The 17,367-nt window shown below is 32.5% G+C and overlaps 4 protein-coding genes across 9 annotated transcripts; 3 read left to right on the top strand and 1 right to left on the bottom strand.

Moving 5' to 3' along the window:
- Window positions 1-207: 207 nt before the first annotated feature.
- On the top strand, window positions 208-3,422 carry Grasp65 (Golgi reassembly-stacking protein 2). The gene is made up of 7 exons (XM_011067122.2): window positions 208-465; window positions 1,149-1,229; window positions 1,343-1,546; window positions 1,623-1,840; window positions 1,936-2,020; window positions 2,316-2,622; window positions 2,978-3,422. The coding sequence occupies exons 1-7, from the start codon at window positions 403-405 to the stop codon at window positions 3,385-3,387; spliced, it is 1,368 nt and encodes a 455-aa protein (XP_011065424.2). The 5' UTR covers window positions 208-402; the 3' UTR covers window positions 3,388-3,422.
- Window positions 3,423-3,972: 550 nt separating this feature from the next.
- Window positions 3,973-5,621, bottom strand: NP15.6 (NADH dehydrogenase [ubiquinone] 1 beta subcomplex subunit NP15.6). Of its 2 annotated transcripts, none has more exons than XM_011067123.2 (2): window positions 5,402-5,621; window positions 3,973-4,640 (listed from the first exon to the last, which is right to left on the bottom strand). In XM_011067123.2, the coding sequence occupies exon 2, from the start codon at window positions 4,529-4,531 to the stop codon at window positions 4,097-4,099; it is 435 nt and encodes a 144-aa protein (XP_011065425.1). In that variant the 5' UTR covers window positions 4,532-4,640; window positions 5,402-5,621; the 3' UTR covers window positions 3,973-4,096. The 2 variants fall into 2 exon arrangements, with proteins under 2 accessions (XP_011065425.1, XP_011065426.1); XM_011067124.2 differs by lacking the exon at window positions 5,402-5,621 and adding an exon at window positions 5,250-5,376.
- Window positions 5,622-6,224: 603 nt separating this feature from the next.
- On the top strand, window positions 6,225-9,565 carry LOC105152703 (uncharacterized). 2 transcript variants are annotated; one of them, XM_011067125.2, is made up of 9 exons: window positions 6,226-6,445; window positions 6,782-6,983; window positions 7,106-7,247; window positions 7,719-7,927; window positions 8,011-8,157; window positions 8,263-8,498; window positions 8,586-8,768; window positions 8,891-9,053; window positions 9,251-9,565. In XM_011067125.2, exons 2-9 carry the CDS (start codon window positions 6,795-6,797, stop codon window positions 9,284-9,286), a joined length of 1,305 nt encoding a protein of 434 aa, XP_011065427.1. In that variant the 5' UTR covers window positions 6,226-6,445; window positions 6,782-6,794; the 3' UTR covers window positions 9,287-9,565. The 2 variants fall into 2 exon arrangements, with proteins under 2 accessions (XP_087259826.1, XP_011065427.1); XM_087403700.1 differs by lacking the exon at window positions 8,891-9,053 and having other exon boundaries at window positions 6,225-6,445.
- A 615-nt stretch (window positions 9,566-10,180) lies between these two features.
- Acn (apoptotic chromatin condensation inducer acinus) lies at window positions 10,181-17,288 on the top strand. Of its 4 annotated transcripts, XM_011067130.2 has the most exons (11): window positions 10,181-10,308; window positions 10,456-10,621; window positions 12,257-13,640; window positions 13,842-13,926; window positions 14,013-14,123; window positions 14,209-14,407; window positions 14,522-14,730; window positions 14,808-15,026; window positions 15,097-15,357; window positions 16,027-16,177; window positions 16,531-17,288. In XM_011067130.2, exons 3-10 carry the CDS (start codon window positions 12,259-12,261, stop codon window positions 16,144-16,146), a joined length of 2,586 nt encoding a protein of 861 aa, XP_011065432.1. In that variant the 5' UTR covers window positions 10,181-10,308; window positions 10,456-10,621; window positions 12,257-12,258; the 3' UTR covers window positions 16,147-16,177; window positions 16,531-17,288. The 4 variants fall into 4 exon arrangements, with proteins under 4 accessions (XP_011065432.1, XP_011065431.1, XP_087259824.1 ...); XM_011067129.2 differs by having other exon boundaries at window positions 16,027-17,288; XM_087403698.1 differs by lacking the exons at window positions 10,181-10,308; window positions 10,456-10,621 and adding an exon at window positions 10,688-10,890 and having other exon boundaries at window positions 16,027-17,288.
- Window positions 17,289-17,367: the final 79 nt, after the last annotated feature.

The raw sequence follows: 17,367 nt of genomic DNA, 5'->3' as shown, positions 1-17,367 counted from the left end.
TCTGTTTTTATCATTCATTAGATGTAAAGTAAGAATAGAAGTACTGAAAGCGCTGAAAATGACCGCAACCTATGTTATTCCTTCTATACTACATATTTATAATAGTACCTCATATGCATTTGAAAAGCTCAAGATGGCTGAGTTCAGTCACGCTTTCTCATTGGTCAGCAATAGCAAATGCTGCGCAATAGCATACCTTGTTACTTCCACCATGGTGTAGTTACGTTTTGGAACGCACTCTTGTAAGCTGCATGGCCGTGACTTCGTCACTTGGTTTGTGTTGCGACAGTTGTGCCACGTATTTTTGCTATTTGAGTCTTTCGTAAAGTCACACTTTTGACAATTGTTTTAATGTCTTTTACTTGTTCGTCTCGAGTGACCTAAGAAGCTTTCTCGATAGATATGGGGTCCTCTCATAGCGTGGAGATACCGGGAGGCGGTACAGAAGGTTACCATGTATTGAGGGTAAGATGATCTGTCAAGAATAACCACCCAAAGTATTGTTCACTTTTATAAAATTGTTTTCCTACAAATACTACGGAAAACAATAATAAAACTTTTTGGAAGATATATCTGAACAACACTTACGTTTTTATAAAAAATTTAAGTTATTCTCTGTGACCCAATTCACAAAATTTAACATATTGATTATGAAGAATGTCATTCGTGATTTGTCATTGTTTGACTTCATTATTTTACCTTGCAAAAGATATTCTAGATTTATTTAAATCATTTTTCAGTGATTCCGTGAACATTTAAAGGCAAAATGAAAATATAAGATGTAACATTTAACCATGTTTTTATTTAGGTACTTTTTTTAATCTAAAATTATTGGTTTATCAGAATAAAACCTATTTTTTAGAATTGAATAATTTAATGTTAAATTGTATTTTATCTGTCCTTGTTATAAAAAAATTAATAAGAAACCTAAAAATAAATAATATAAATATGACTTGTATATCTTATGGCTTACATTATATTCTAATTATAAGCTTATTATAATTGATCATTAGTATGTAATTTATTAATTGCTAATATAAAGGCTATAGTAAGAAAACAAATCTATACTAAATACATATTAAAAATATATCTACTTCAATATACAAAAAAAATTATAATGTTAACAAATGTTCTGTCTTTTTTGATAGGTTCAGGAAGGTTCTCCTGGGCAGCAAGCAGGACTGGAAGCATTCTTTGATTTTATAGTGGCAATTGGCAATACTCGTCTAGTATGTTTACTTGTAGTTTCTGCTAATAAAATCAATAAAGATATATATTTTATACAATTACAATAATTATGTTAGATCCCTATTTAAAAAAGCTATATATATATTCTTTTTAGGATCAAGATAATGATACTTTAAAGGAACTTCTAAAGGTTGGTGTAAATAAGGAATTAACAATCACAGTATACAGTAGTAAAACACAGTCTGTAAGGCGAACAAATATTGTGCCGAGTATGACATGGGGTGGACAGGGTTTATTGGGTGTCAGTATACGGTTCTGTTCATTTGAAGGCGCTAACGAAAATGTTTGGCATGTACTTGTGAGTGTGAAGTTCATATAAACCTCAAATTAATTCTATATAGCAAATTATAGTGAAAACGTATTGATATTTGCAGGAAGTACATCCATCATCTCCTGCTGAATTAGCCGGTTTACGGCCGTTCACTGATTATATTATCGGAGCAGACTCCATTCTCCATGAAAGTGAGGATTTATTTACTTTAATAGAGGCGCACGAATCGCGACCTCTCAAATTGTACGTATATAATACTAAAAATGATTCCTGTAGAGAAGTGACTATCACACCTAATAATACTTGGGGTGGAGAAGGAAGGTACATAATTTTTCATATAGTAGATCCAATAATTGAGATATTATTTTAGATAATGAGTATAGATATTAAATTCTTCTGGATTTATTTATTAATAGTTTGGGATGTGGAATCGGATATGGATATTTACACAGAATACCAGTCAGAAGCGTACCAGAGCAGAAACCTGCTAATTCATATGTGGTAAAAAGTTGCATTATATAATGTTTTATTCAATATTTGAATAGTCTAAAAAAATGTATGTATGATTAACAGCATTATAATAGATAGTAGCTTCATAAATTCAGAAACTGCTACGTTATATTATTACATTTATATTTACTGCGCGCGCGCTCATGCACACACACACACACACGCACACACATACGCACACATATACACGCACGCACGTACACAACGAACAATAAATATTTTCATTTTAGAATATTTCTATGAATATTTCTTTTTCAGAATATTTCTATGAATATTTCCTTTTCAGAATACTGTAATGCAAACTCAACCAGCAATGACCAGTGCTACCGTCACTGTGGCAGAAATCAATCCGATTGTCAGTACACCATCCGGATTAATTACACCGAATTATACTGTTTCGACGGATAGTTCGATACAAAATTTAAAAAGCGAACAGGAAGCTATATCTGCTCAAAATATATCTGGACCTGGATCAAAAATGCAAATGCAACCAGCAAATCAAGTCAATTTCACTGGTACTGTTGGTGGCTATACATCTGTCAGGTCAGGACCTCATATGTTTTCGAATCAGCCCACCACCAGTTTTACATCCAGTAAGCACAGATTTTATGTAATTTCTTAGTTTGTTACACACACACATACACACACACACACACACACACACACACATATTGTAGTGTTTAATTAAAAATTAAAACATTAAAAATTTTTGAAAATTAAGAAAGAACTGTTATTTGGAGATGATCTTTTTCAAAACGTTAATTTGTAATAAATTGCTGAATATTTCTTATGTTTTTACTGTAAATTTTGTTAAACATCAAAAAATCTTTGTGGGATTTTCAGCAGAAAATAATGACAGATTTTATAATATTTTATAGTGCTTATATATCCTCGTATATAACATTTAATTATTTAAATTGTTACTAATTCACCTACTTAATTGTTTAGGTACTTGTCCAATAACTCCGAATATTCCTGGTATGCCAACTGTTACGGGATTACCATCAAACGTTATCCATTCTTATGAAGTTTCAACCGCATCATCTGGACCGATTAATACCCCAGAGCAACAGAGAGAGCAGAATTCTGTTCATAATACAACCACAATCAATGTCCCAGTATTGTCGAGAGAGCAAAATCCTATTCCTAATATGAACACAACTGCTGGCTTTAATATGGCTCATGTTGTAACGACACCTATATCACTGCCAGGAATGCCACCTATCACAGTCACCGCCTCTCTCCCGCAAGACACTTCCTTCTATCCATCTGTTCTTCAACAGCAAAATCAATTACCACCCAGTATCAACACTACTACCGTTGCTCCGACAATGACATTGCCAACGTCCACACAGTAAGGAACTTTTAAAAATAAATGGAAGATATAATTTTCACTTTAATAAAGTATAATTAAGCATACCAGTTAAATCGAATCTTTTGTCTGTTCTAAATTGTCAGAGACAAGAGAAAATGAGTCAGTAAGACTAAGAATGATATTTATAATTATTTTTTGGTGAAGGTTTTTTATTTATATGTATGCATATATACAATATACATTAAATATATTTGAATGTATATACGTGTATACATGTATATATACATAAACTTATTGTTCACCAAAGAAAGATTATAAATGCCTTCCTAAGTTTTATTTCTTTTCATAAATATTGAGAATGTGATGCGCATAATACATTTTTAATATGTATTAAAGAAAATAATAATGTAATATTGTATATAAATAAAATAATTGCACAAAATCCTAATTATACTACATTGCATCATAAAAAATTGTTAACTTAACTAACTTTCTGTGTATTATCTATAATTTTAATTACAATAATTAGTACACGTGTTAATGAATATAAATTTTGTATTCAAACCATTTTCTTTTGAGGACTGTAAAACTGTGAGTTATCTTTTTCCAAATTGATGAAGAATTTCAATCTGCATAAAAGCAGTGTTTATTACATGCTACCTTAAATTAATATAACAAGTACTAGATGGCTATAGATAGGCAATAATAACACTCAAAGTTTAATTGTTTTCAGTATTATCCAAACATACTTTTTAAATGATAATCTCTGTATCACCTAGCTCTTCGTCAGTTGGCAGTATTATCTTCGACGGATCAATATAATTCGGACTAATGGGAGAGAGTCCATGTTCCTCTCTATAACGAAGTTGCAGGTAAGCTTCTCGTTGTGCCCAATCCTTGCCTCTGACATCAGGTAAATAGGCCATGACGGTGCATCCCATCACAAAGACTATAGTTATACAGACAAACATGGTCTGGTGCAGAGCATGACGATCTTCTAGTTCGTCCTTTTGACTGAAGCCATAACTCACCCACTTCCTCTTGACAGGCTTCGTCTCTCCCTTGATTTCGTCGTGACAGCTCGATGTTGTCGCTATCCTACGATATATTGTTGTCTCCTTGGGTGACATTAGAGCTAAGCCCCGACGCAAACTCTGTATGCAATTCATACGAAATAACGCTGCCATTGTTCAATAAGTACTCTTATGTTCTTCTGCTGTGAGATGATTGCCACGAGGAATTTGTTTGAGTATCAGTGTCGATCACGTTGTATGAGTATGAAGTGAACTGCGTGTACTGAATCCAGAGAGAAAGAAATTAGATAATTTTTGGTAATTATACAGTTTAACATCACCACCTCAAAAATCAATAAAATTAGACTTATTCAACGCATATGAAATGAAAAAATCTGGCAGAAAAAAAGTGTCACTCTGCGACTATGCCACCCCGAACAAAAAAAATAACATATCTTACCTGCTTGGGGCTTAATACCCTAAAAATTGCAGCATAGACAGTGTCTGCTTGGAATATTTCTAACCCATGAAGACAGTGAGGTGTGAGAATAGTCTTTTTAAAGTAATCTTTTTATTGTCTAAGCTGCAACTTCTAGTTAGGCCTCAAGCAGGTAGGACACGTTATTTTTTTTGTTCGGGGCTACCTTGAATTAATAGGCACTAGACTTATATACTCCACTGTCTACATGATAGATTAATGATCATGTTATGTAGTAACACTTTAGTCAACTTTAATGTTCAATATCTCGCTTTGCAGAGCAGTCCCGGACTTTTTTTTCTGCCAGATTCTTTCATTTTACGCAAAAATGCATTGAATGAGCCTAGTTTCATTGAAATCGGAGGTAACTTTTCTAAAGAATTATCTTCATTTTGTTCTGACAGATTTCCTAACCTTAATAGTTGTCAATTTTTAACGCTTAATATTTTGATTCGCGGATAGAGCGACACTTTTTTTGTCAGATTCTTTCATTTCATGCAAAAATGCGTCAAATAATCCTAATTTTATTGATTTTTGAGGTGGTTTGCGTTAAACTGTATGATTACCTAATATTCCTTCTTTTTCTTCTTCGTGCAAGTATACACTATAGAGCTTATACTACTAGAGGGAATATGGACGTCGAGCTGTAAGCAAACTAAGAGATAAAAGATGTATTTCTGTCCTCTTCTATCCTTTTTTGGCACATGTGTAGAAAGAAGAAGAATTATCGAGCAGGACAGTAATATTCATCTTCTGTCTCAGTCTTGCTCACACTTTTGACTCATTACTTGGATAGGCCATTTCCCTTCTAGTAGTATAAGATCTATGATATACACTCATTCAAAAGGTTGCAACCATGGAAGATAAAGATCAGGGGATCAATTCTGTATCTTAAAATGAGGTGAAAATTGCAAAAGTGAGCGAATTTACTAGAATACTAATAATTTCATTGGTCAACATCTAGTAAATTTACTCACTTTTGTAATTTTCACCTTGTTTGAAGATACAGAATTGACCCCAAGGAGACCGAACTAGACTTTGAAAAGTATCCTCAAAATTAGATTTCTGAATTGGTATTGGTGGCATTCAGCGATTCATTCCCCTTTCATTTATATATGTTTTAAGCCATAAATACATATCTTAAGACTTAAACACAACAGGCACAGGCAATAGATACAGGCAACAGGGAATAACGAATCGTCCAATCAGAGTTCTGGTGTGTAAGTTCGATATTATATCCCAGAGTTCTGATTGGATGGCTCGTTATTTCCTGTGCCTATTGCCTGTGCTATTGTGTTTAAGCCTTTAACTCTTGTGTCGCCGTATGCGCGAAAGTGTCTAGGGTTATTGGAAAGCACCTATTATTAACAATAGCTTTATTACTAGAGTGACTCTACCGCACCCTAGATGAACACGGATTCAAATAATTTTAGAACGTTATGTGATGTTACGAATTTAAGTGAGATCTGTGAGACTTTACGAGACATCGCATTTCGTAGTCATCATATTTTGACAATACTGAGGAATCGAGAAGATTTTGTGTTTTTTTCGAGTCGTAGACAATCGCAGAAAAAACGTGAAAAAGGAGACTGAAAGAGGAAAAAGATAACGTAAGTGAATCATGCTCACATAAGGTGGAATAGCTAAACTGAATAATTACATTTATTTTTTGAAAATATTTAAAAGTTTGAGACTGAAGGCAATTTCTTTTTAAGTAAATTGCGCAAATCATTTAAATCGACAAAGAAAGTATAGATGGTATTTCACGTTACTTTCATTATCTATATTATATCTGTATTTTATCTCGTAATCTTTTTTTCCTAAAATCAATCGATTTGCAAACATTTGATTGCTCATGAGTTCTGTTTGCATTGCATAAAATCCCCAAATATTTTTGCACTTAAAATGAGAGATATATATATATATATATATTTGATTTTGAAAAGTGAGAAAGCGAAGATGTCGAATGCAAAAAGTGTAAACAATGCGAACAAATCTTTGGATGTCGAAATAATTCATCCTACTTTATTGGATGCTGCATTACCATCGACTATTGAAGATCTTAAAAATCCAAAGGAGGATTATGTCGTGAACTTATTAACAACATTCTTAACACGTTTCGGCATTAATATGAGCTTGATTGATCAGGTAAGATTTCAAACTTTTTACATATGTATCATTTGTCACTATATAATATAAATGTAACAAGATATTGATATTTGTTTTTATGTAGCCTTCTTATTATCATATCTCACAATAAAAATTTACAGCCAATTCCAGAACAACTTGGAGCTATGACATGTTTTGAAGATTCTGATGTTATAAATCTTATAAATTTATATGTAGTTGTGGCACAGATATTCGATAAGATATTTTTACATGATTTTTGTCTTACCGATATTACTAGTCCAGGTACAAATATCTTAATTTAGAATTTTTTATAAAAGCAAAGACTGTTATATATTAATAGTACATTATTGCCAGAGATGAGAATTATTATTTTTGTTATTATTACTTATTGTTACTTTCTACAATAATGATTTGGCAATATCATTGCAGTTTGTTTATGGCAGTAACAATAACTAACTATACAATTTGTTATTATGTTATTTAATTAAAAAAAGTAATCATTTGTAAAATATGCATCCATTTGCTACTTTAATTTGTTACAAATAATGAGTTACTTTTTTCAATAATCTGTAATAATGACAATTCATATACTTTTCAAAAATAACTTCTTCCTTAGTTTGTTTATAAGCTTTTAGTTTGTTTATAAATGTCATCAAAAATTGCAATGTCATTACCAAATCATTATTATAAATAGTAATGCTGTTATTCATTACCAATCTCTGATATTGCTCATGTTACAAACGAATTTTGTAGGACAAAAGCGACTAAGAAAGCAAGCAAAATTTTTATCTAACTTTGTATTGTACGCAATGCATAAGAAGTCAGAATATAATGACAGAATGGATCAAATTCAGACTATATCTAAAGTACTAGAAGATCTGAAAGAAAGAAAGACTTATGTTTCAGAATCTATTAATGCTAAAGTTATACATAAAGCAAATCAATTATCCATGAAAGAAAAGGTTAAAAAATATAAATAGTTATGAAGTATATATTAGGTTTTAATTTCTCAAGTCTGCAATAAAAATATTGTACATATTTTTAGTTAGAAGATGACATAAAACATATGCAGTCAATAACAGAAAAACTCAATAAAAAGGAGATGGAATTTGAAATAATGAAAAGCGATGTTGATAAAGAAAATCAGAAAGCTAAGGAACTTTGTGGTTCTGTTAAGACGACAGCGGGAAAGGTAAATATTTTTATTTAAATCTTGAGTTTTTAAAGTAATTGTAACATTTTCATTTCCGTATAATAAGATTAATAAATTTTATAATATTTATTTTATAATTTTTAGCTGTCCAAGATGATAATTGAAGTACAATCAGAAGTTGTACATTCACCAAAAGAGTATCAATCTCGTTTAGATGAAATAGAGAAGCAACATAAGTTAAAAGAAGAAGAACGCAGTACAATGCAAGAAGCTATTCAAGAAAAGAAACAATCTATAAAACAAATTGAGGAAAAGCTAAATTTTGTCCAAAAAATAAGTGACGATTTTCATATATTAGCAGATATATATAAAGAGCAAAAGTATTTTTTTACTTATATATTCTAAATTTTATATTTTCAAATATTAATGAAGTATATATTACATTTTTCTAATAATTTCTAATGTAGAGACAAGAATACAAAAAAAAATAATATTATAAAAGAAATTGATTCATTGAATAATGTATGGAGCGAATCAAAAACTAAATTAGCAATGCACAAAGATAAAGTGGATACTGAAAAGAACGAATTACAAACATACAATGAGGAAGATATGGTTTCAGTATGCAATTTGTATAGTCAATTATTGAGGTAATATTATATAAGTCTAAAATTAATTTGTTCTTTAATTAAAATAAGATTAATTTTGTTCATAATTTTTAATTTTTGTTGTTAAAAAAAAATATTAAATTGAAATTCAATGTTTTTTATAGTGAAAAAAAGATACAGAAAACTAAATTAGATAAAGCTCAAGATTGTTTGAATGAAAAATGTTTAGAAAAGAATAAATTACAAGCAGATATTAAAAAAATAAAGGAAGAAACTAGGATTTTTATCAATAGTTGTCAAGAGAGTTATGATAATGAAATTGCTAATGTGAGTTACATTGATAATTTTTATAGAAGTATTTATAATTTAATTATGTATATTAAATTATATTTTAAAGTATATACTAAATTATATTTCAAAGTTTATGCTAACTATATACTACTTATTAAATTATATTTTAAATTATAAATTAAAAAATAAAATGTTTCTTATAATATAAACTACATTATATGTAATTATTTCAGGAATTTGAATTACGGAAAGCTTGGAAAGAAGAATAATCAATCTGTATTGTTTTTGCTCTTGCTTTCGATTACAATGTAAGATATATCAATATAAATTTTAGAGTAAATATAATTTATGTGTATTATTAAAGAAATATTTTATACATAATAAGTTCACGATAGTTTATGAGATATTAATTATTGTGTTTATGATTTTCTATGGGTGTTATATACCTTGTTTATAAATCTGATTCACAAGAAATTGACGTGGTTTTTGATCGATATAATTTTTGAAATTATGTGTTTACGTTGAAATAAACGATTGTAGGAAAAATATACATTCACTTTTCAAGAGATCGATAAAAAATTATTTTAAAATTGCACTTGAATGAAATTGCTTTTGATTTAGCAGCCAATAATGAATTAATTTCTGTATTAAAAATGGCTGCTTAATGAATGATTGATGAATTTTATAGTCCGTCTTGCAAACGTCATTTTTAATATTTTTTTTTAGTACTTTTAGTATCAAAAAAATTTTGCGATACTGACATAAATCAGTATAAAGATTGAAATTTCACCAATGAAGTCAAAGAAGTTTTGGCTCCTTTTATTCTGATTGGTCAAACTTTAATCTTTCAATCTTCAATCTCATTCTTCAATAGGTACATTCAGTACTACTACCGTTCAGTGAGCGCTCAGTGAGCGATTGTAGTGAATATACCCAGTGCGTAGTCTGATTCCGGCCTAATACAATAGAATTAGGTTAAGATTGCACTTAATGTGTAGGAAGTTTGAGGTTTGTTTTCTATGGCAGAACTAGTATACTTTTGGAACTTAAAGTAAGATATACGTTTGTTTAAAGCGAGAAAGAGAGCTCTAGAACAATCTAGTGCAGGAACAGAAAACAGACCAATGAAATGCATTATCTGAATTATTCGACGCCATTTTGGCTCCAAATGCTAATTCAGTGAATTTTCCTATCGCGATATTTTGTTATCTAGTGACTTTATTCACGCGGAATCTGAATAAGCGGAATTGTGAAAAGTGAAATTTTTTGCTTAAAATTACATGATCGCCGTGTAAGTAATTTTACAATTGAAAGACAGTCAATGAATCGAATTCATAAAATCGACTCTGGCGATTTGATTCTTGAGTGCAAAAAAGGATCGATTCTCGATGTATTGAATCAGAATTTTTCACTAGTATCTTGTGTATACGGTTTACAGTGTACGGACTACGGTGGCTCCCGCACGACGAACGGACGAGGAAAACTGTCGAACATCGTTGTCGGGATCGCCGTTTCTTGTCGAGAATTCGTCATTTATGTCTTATCGAGACAATCGGCGAAAACCAAGCGTTTAATCGGATCTAAGGACGCAGCGTAGCAGTCGAGTGAGTAACTTTCGACGTCGTTTTCGCTATAGACGCAACCACAGTCGTCGCTAAGGATGACCCGCGCGCGAATTCGCATTGATAACCACAAATCGGAGTGTGTTAAATCGATCAGTGAATTCGTTGGGGGCTCGGGGGGATTCGGCCGCAATTGATCGTGATGTGAGTACCGATTTGCGGAGAGTCGACGGGACGATGATGCATCGATCCGATGGTATTTCTCCGCCAATCGACATTAGATCGCGTTGCGTGAAATAAATATGGAGGCGGTATGTAAGAGTGTGTGTAGGTATGTATGCTTGTGTGTAAGTACATGAGTATGTGTGTGTTTGACGCTTTGACGGATGAAAAAACAAAACTGTACTTACCATGTGCAATAACGTTCTATATTTAGTTTATAATAAGAAGTAACGAATGATCAGTAACTGATGGATCACACACACACACACACACACACACACACACACACACACACACACACACACATACACACATACATACACACGCGCGCGCATACACACACCGCACGCACAGCGCTCGCGCGCGTGCGCGCGCACACACCACACATATACACAGAGTGTTTTAGAAATAATTGGCCAAATTTTAAGAGCATATTTTACTCATTGTAAGAATGGAAAAAGGTTATATAAATATGGGTTTGGAAACGCTTCCTTTCAAGTTATAAACATTTTTTTATTTTATACTTTATCAATATTTTATTTGATACTTATATCTAAATTTTATTTTATATACTTGTATCTATTTTTCATTTTATATTTATATCTATATTTTCATTACAGAAATTGCTGGAAATGATTTCCTTCGTATTATCGCTGCGTGTGAAAAAATACAAAATATCCTGAGAATGTTTGAACGCTTTGACAATCCATGTGACGTTGATGCAAAGCAAGCATTAATGTGGAAGGAAATCATTTCCAGCAATTTCTGTAATGAAAATATAAATATAAGTATAAAATAAGAAATAGATATAAGATTAAAATAAAATATAGATATAAGTATAAAATAAAAAATGTTTATAATTTGGAAAGGAAGCATTTCCGAACCCATATTTATATTATACTTTTTTTCATCTTTATAATGAATGGAATGTTCTTAAAGTTTGGCCAGATTATTTCTGAAACACCTGTGTGTGTGTGTGTGTGTGTGTGTGTATGTGTGTGTGTGTGTGTGTGTGGTGTGTATGCACGTATGTATGTATGTTATGTATGATGTATGAGTGATGTGTATATGTGTAAATAAATAATTATAATCTAATAATAATGAAAGTTACACTGATAAAGTATACGTAAAAAAATATTGATATACCTTCCAACATGTTTATATAATTATATATTATGTAATTTAATATTAGGTGTTGGAATTAATTCGTAGCGTTTTACAAGTGATGGGAAGTACTTTCATTAATGTATTTTTTAATGCTCATGTGAAATAAATAACATTCTTTCATTAAAAAACGCTACGAATTAATTCCAACACCTAATATATAAGTGCAAAAGTTAAATTATGTATTACTAGTGTTCTCTCTCTCTCTCTCTCTCTTGTTCTCAGTTTAATTAAATTATTTATATTAAGTTATAGTTACATTATGTAATAGTTTTTTGTGTTATTACTTAGGTATGAGACGTAAGAGTGAAAGAAACAAAACGAAGGGATCTCCAGAGAAGAAAGTCGAGAAACCAACAAGAAAGTCAACGCGTAGGCGTGGCAAGAGATCACCTTCTACTTCATCTGAGCAAGACCTTTTTATCGAGGATGCGGCTAAGAATGTCATTCAACTCAAGGAGATTGAAAAGGAGACAAGTATGCAAACGCGCCTGCAGAGTAAAGAATTGGAGCAAATTCCACATAGGCATGAGGAGAAGGTTTCTTCTAGTGATGTAAATATAAAGGTGGACTCACCCAAAGATGAGGACAATGGCGGCTCGGTGTGGAAAGTAGCTAGAGCGGATGCATCACCTGGCGAGATACAAAAGTTGAAATTATGCAGGCAGCGCAACACATCAGAACCATCAGATACACCACCATCGAGTAGGATAAATGTCGTCATGTCAAGTAGCAAGTGGCAAGAAAGTGGTGAGGGAGTTGCAGAGGAGGCTGACTCGGCGGATGAGCAACTGGTTTCTTGTACAAGAACCTTCAGTAGCACTGAACAGCCGAACGATCCCTCCTCTTCATACCCAGGTCAGGACTCCAACGAAGAGGTAAGTGATAGCAAGGAGATCCTGCCTGAAACCACTTCAGCCAACTTGTTGTCTGACGATAAACCAAACATAGATCAGCATGGTGAATCAAATGAGGCAAATTTCACTGCCCAAGTAGTTGATATCGAACCTGGTAAGCCGGGTAGCATGACACCGTCTCCAGTACCGGCTCCTAGCGCGAACGGTGAGGAGACTATCACCACTATCATCATTAAAGAAGCTAAACCTGCGGAAGACATCAGTGAAAAACCAACAGAGACATTTGTCAAAGAGACTAGCGTGGAAAATGTTCGTAAAGATATGAATAGCGAAGATGAGGAGGAGGAAGAGGAGGAGGAAGATAAAACAAAAATGCATCGTCCGGTGGATTCGTCATCTGATTCAAATGACGAATCACGCTCTAAAAGAAGCAGAACAAGTAGTGATCGAACGTCGCCACGTGCGACTCGTAGAAAACATCGAAACAAATATAGAGATTCATCTAATTCAGATACACCTGATTCCGAAGATGAACCTATTGACAAAAAGATCTCTGAATCTTGTGTGGAGGAGGAAGAGGAGGAGCAAAAGAGAAAACCGAATACAGAATATTTACAAGAGAATGATAAACAACAATCAGTGTCGCCGGAAAGAACAAATTCTCATTCAAATAATGTAGAAAAAATAGAAGTGGAACATAGTAAAACTGTTGAAGACAAATTGGAAAAAGATACAACTGAAAAATTGGAACAATCTACACCGGCTAACACACAGGTGGTCGTTCACAAGCCTGTTAAAGTCAACTTAAAAAGATCATTGTAAGCACAAATGTTATTATGCAATGAGTATCTTTTCTCGATAAAGTTTTATTTGTAAAAGAAATATATAATAAATACAATATTAAAGGTTTTTTATGTATCGTTATATTTGCAGAGCGACTCAGTCATTTTAAAATGTATAATAATCAAAACATCAAGATTAAGCTATAATTTAATTATGATGTTTTTATATATTTTCAGCTCAACAAGAATAATATCTGAAAAGAACGAAATAAAAAGAGACGATGCTGATGCAAGCATCAATGAATCCATTAGTCAAAATAAGGTATATAATAATATTCTCTGTCTGACAGTTAGAAGCATGCTTATATTGTTTCATTTAGCATTATATTCGAATAATGTATATTTCAGGAAAACGGCAATGAACAAGAACCAAAATGTGTGCCGAGGAAACGTCGATGGGGGATCGCGCTTTCTACGGATACCGCGCCCTCATTTTCTATCTCTACCGATTCGCTTAAGGTTTTATTCCATTTATACATAGATGTATAATACATATCACTTTATTCTTGAATATCAAAATTCACTAATAATAATAATGCGATAGGTATTGGTGCCAGGTGCAAAGCCATTATCCATCAATGAAGTTCGTCTCTCAAAGGACGATGATGAAGACAGAGATCGACATAGAAGTAACGATAAACGGCACAATTCTAATGACATTACATATGATAAGATAACAGATGAAAACTTGCAGAAAAATGGCGCTGCTAAAAAGGGCAATGGAAAAGTAGATAATCACATGGGTAAGTGTACATATAATCTGTTAGATAAAACGGATATTTTTTTTATGTAACTGTTAAATAATCTTGTAATTCCTCTTTCATATTTTTACAATATTCTTTTTATTTCTAATGTAGTGACAAGGCGGAAGATATCAATAGTAAAGGAAATGCCGCACATAAAATCGCCAAGTCCACCAATGTCTAAACCTACCAATATCCTTTTGATCAAGAACCTAGTTCGCCCTTTCACACTAAATCAGATCAAGGAACTTCTCTCGCGTACTGGCACCATCGTAGAGAACGGATTCTGGATGGATCGGATTAAGTCTAAATGCATTGTCGAAGTACGATTATATAAATAAGAAATATTTTGAAATTTGAGTCTTGAGTTAAATCTTTCATGATTATATTAATATTATAGTATTCCAATGAGGATCAGGCTTTTGAGACAAGGCAGGCACTTCACGGGATTTCTTGGCCTATGTCTAATCCAAAAAAGCTCCATGTGGAATACGCTACGAAGGAGGATATGGAGACTGCCCGGGAATCGTCCAAGGAACAACCAGTTGCTCGTAAAACTGAGCCACTCTCGGATTCATGGCAACAAGATTGGAGTCGCGACGAAAAGACTAATACTAAGGTAAACATTCGCATGTTTTCTTAAATTTGAATATTTTCGATCACCTTAATGAGACATATCTACATATTAGGTGACCGTGGTGAGAGAATGGGATTTAGGCAAAGAGGACGGCCAGCAACACATCAGGGAGAAGGAGCGTGAAAAAAAGGAGCATGATAAAAAGCGACGAGTGAGGAGTCGCAGCCCAATATTGGACGCACATCTATCGGCACCGGCTCGTAAATTCAAGAAGAAGGAGGATGATCCGCCACCGGCAAAGCTTTTGGATGATCTCTTTAGGAAGACAAAGTCGACACCTTGCATATATTGGTTGCCGCTTACAAATGAGCAGGTAGGTGAATTTAACAACAGCTATATGTTAGCATTTCATCCTATTTAATAGGAAAAGATTGTTAACAAAATAAAATACGCCAAGAAAGGATTTGTTTATAATTTCAAAAAGAATTTCTCATTTTTTTTCATTTTGTCGATATATTTATATATAGAAAAAAATATATATATAAATATGTGTGCGTATATATATTTATATACATGGTGTCCTATTTGAAGTTTCGGATACAATTATATCCCAAACTCCAAACTATCATTATTCCAAAAAGTGTTTTAAGTGGGACTTACTTTATTTCGAGGAGGATAACGTGAATAAATAAGTGTGACTGAATAAGTAATAAATAGTACAAAAATAAAAACTATGTTTTGTCTTTTTTTGCAATTTTCTCTAAAACAAAGCAAAAACAAGCATATCTCTAAGGGACTTTCGGGACATCTTGTGTATATAGAATTATTGCCAATCTATTTATTTGTTTTACAATCCATATATATATATACACACACACACACACACACACACATATATATACATATACATACACACACACACACACACACACACACACACACACACACACACACACACACACACACACATATATATATATATAAACTGTAAAACAAATAAGTGAATTATGGTAATAAATGTTTTTATGTGGAAACATTGTAGATAGTCGTGAAAGAGGAGATGCGACGGCAACATATGGCGGAACACGCGCGCAGATTAGAAGAGATGAGACGTGCCGATAGAAATAGGGACAACCGACGTCGACGTACTCCGAGAAAATAGAGATCAGCGTATATCATCAGCAACATTAAATGTATTCCTCCCTTTTCCCCTTATCCCCTTTTGTCCTGAATTTAATTTTCCTTTATTCCACTTCACTCAGTTTTTCAATTCACAATTTTGTTTCTTGTTATTGATTTATATTGTTTATTAGACATTTTTTTGGAATCGTTCAGAAGAATATCTGAAACTTTATGTTTCAACATTTGTTCATATTTTGATCTATTTTCTTTTTCTACATTTCCTTTTATGTTGTCATTTTTTAATTTCTGATCTCTTTATTTTCCGTAAATTTAATTTCAGATATTCAATGCATGATTATTAAATATCCTTTCAACTCCTTATTCCCTTTCCTCGAATATCAGAATTAAACCATACTTTTTACAGGTCAACATTTATTTATCCCACAGAGAGCCAATAACTGTAGACGTGATAGTGGTTCTGTATTTGCGTCAACTATTCATGGCAGATAATACCAATTCACTCTCATGTTGAAATGCAGCATCCACGGAATAACTTTACAACGTGGGAACCTCTTTGAAGAAAATAGATGAGACACATTATTGAATGTGGAATAGACTTGACATTCATGAGAATATCATTTATTTCTTCGGTCTTTTTTCTTGTTTTCCTTTTTTACGAATCGAACTCTGACACAAATATGATCGAATGGAGGAATGAAATCATATGATACATAGTTTGGATGGAAAACACTGTCGCCTGAAACGCAGAAAAGCATTTCTTTGAAGACATTGTTGGACATTATTGATGGATAAAAGACGAACTTTGTCTCTGCGTTAAATATTTTTCAAGGTCTGCTTTGGTTGCGTCGAGCTCAACAATTGCCAACCATTCGCCTTTGATAGCGACTACATCAGGAAGCGTCGCGTCAGTGTTAACCATTAATATAGACTAGGACAGAGTGAAGACATGTCTGTAAATATAACCCATATTTCGTGTGGGGTGTGACATGTAAAATTATTAATAAATCCTAAAAATGATGAAAACACGCTTTTGTGTAAGCGTATACATAGGTACATTTATCGTTTTCTTTTTATAATACACTTATTGGAGAATTTGTTACTCACCTATGACGAAAAATTGAGAACAATGATGATAAATACATTTATGCTTAAAATAAATAATCGCCTATGTTATTGTCGTTATTTAATTTGCTGTACAATCATAGAACTGCATTTAATAATAAATTAATAGTGAAATATC

This window comes from Acromyrmex echinatior, chromosome 2 (assembly GCF_024713525.1).
Source record: "Acromyrmex echinatior isolate Ae372 chromosome 2, ASM2471352v2, whole genome shotgun sequence".
NCBI classification, from domain to species: Eukaryota; Metazoa; Arthropoda; class Insecta; order Hymenoptera; family Formicidae; genus Acromyrmex; species Acromyrmex echinatior.
The sequence above is the reverse complement of the archived record's forward strand: the minus strand, read 5'-3'. Positions and strand labels throughout refer to the sequence as shown.

What these genes read in the sequence shown, in the direction of transcription:
- Grasp65 (XM_011067122.2), top strand. Translation starts at nt 403, where the DNA reads ATGGGGTCCTCTCATAGCGTGGAGATACCGGGAGGCGGTACAGAAGGT. An exon ending in AAGGTTACCATGTATTGAGG is followed by an intron (nt 466 to 1,148) that starts GTAAGATGATCT and finishes CTTTTTTGATAG; the next exon opens with GTTCAGGAAGGTTCTCCTGG. An exon ending in AACCTGCTAATTCATATGTG is followed by an intron (nt 2,021 to 2,315) that starts GTAAAAAGTTGC and finishes TTTCCTTTTCAG; the next exon opens with AATACTGTAATGCAAACTCA.
- NP15.6 (XM_011067123.2), bottom strand. Translation starts at nt 4,531, where the DNA reads ATGGCAGCGTTATTTCGTATGAATTGCATACAGAGTTTGCGTCGGGGC.
- LOC105152703 (XM_011067125.2), top strand. Translation starts at nt 6,795, where the DNA reads ATGTCGAATGCAAAAAGTGTAAACAATGCGAACAAATCTTTGGATGTC. An exon ending in ATATGAGCTTGATTGATCAG is followed by an intron (nt 6,984 to 7,105) that starts GTAAGATTTCAA and finishes AAAAATTTACAG; the next exon opens with CCAATTCCAGAACAACTTGG. An exon ending in GATATATATAAAGAGCAAAA is followed by an intron (nt 8,499 to 8,585) that starts GTATTTTTTTAC and finishes TTTCTAATGTAG; the next exon opens with AGACAAGAATACAAAAAAAA.
- Acn (XM_011067130.2), top strand. Translation starts at nt 12,259, where the DNA reads ATGAGACGTAAGAGTGAAAGAAACAAAACGAAGGGATCTCCAGAGAAG. An exon ending in GTCAACTTAAAAAGATCATT is followed by an intron (nt 13,641 to 13,841) that starts GTAAGCACAAAT and finishes ATATATTTTCAG; the next exon opens with CTCAACAAGAATAATATCTG. An exon ending in TGCCGCTTACAAATGAGCAG is followed by an intron (nt 15,358 to 16,026) that starts GTAGGTGAATTT and finishes GAAACATTGTAG; the next exon opens with ATAGTCGTGAAAGAGGAGAT.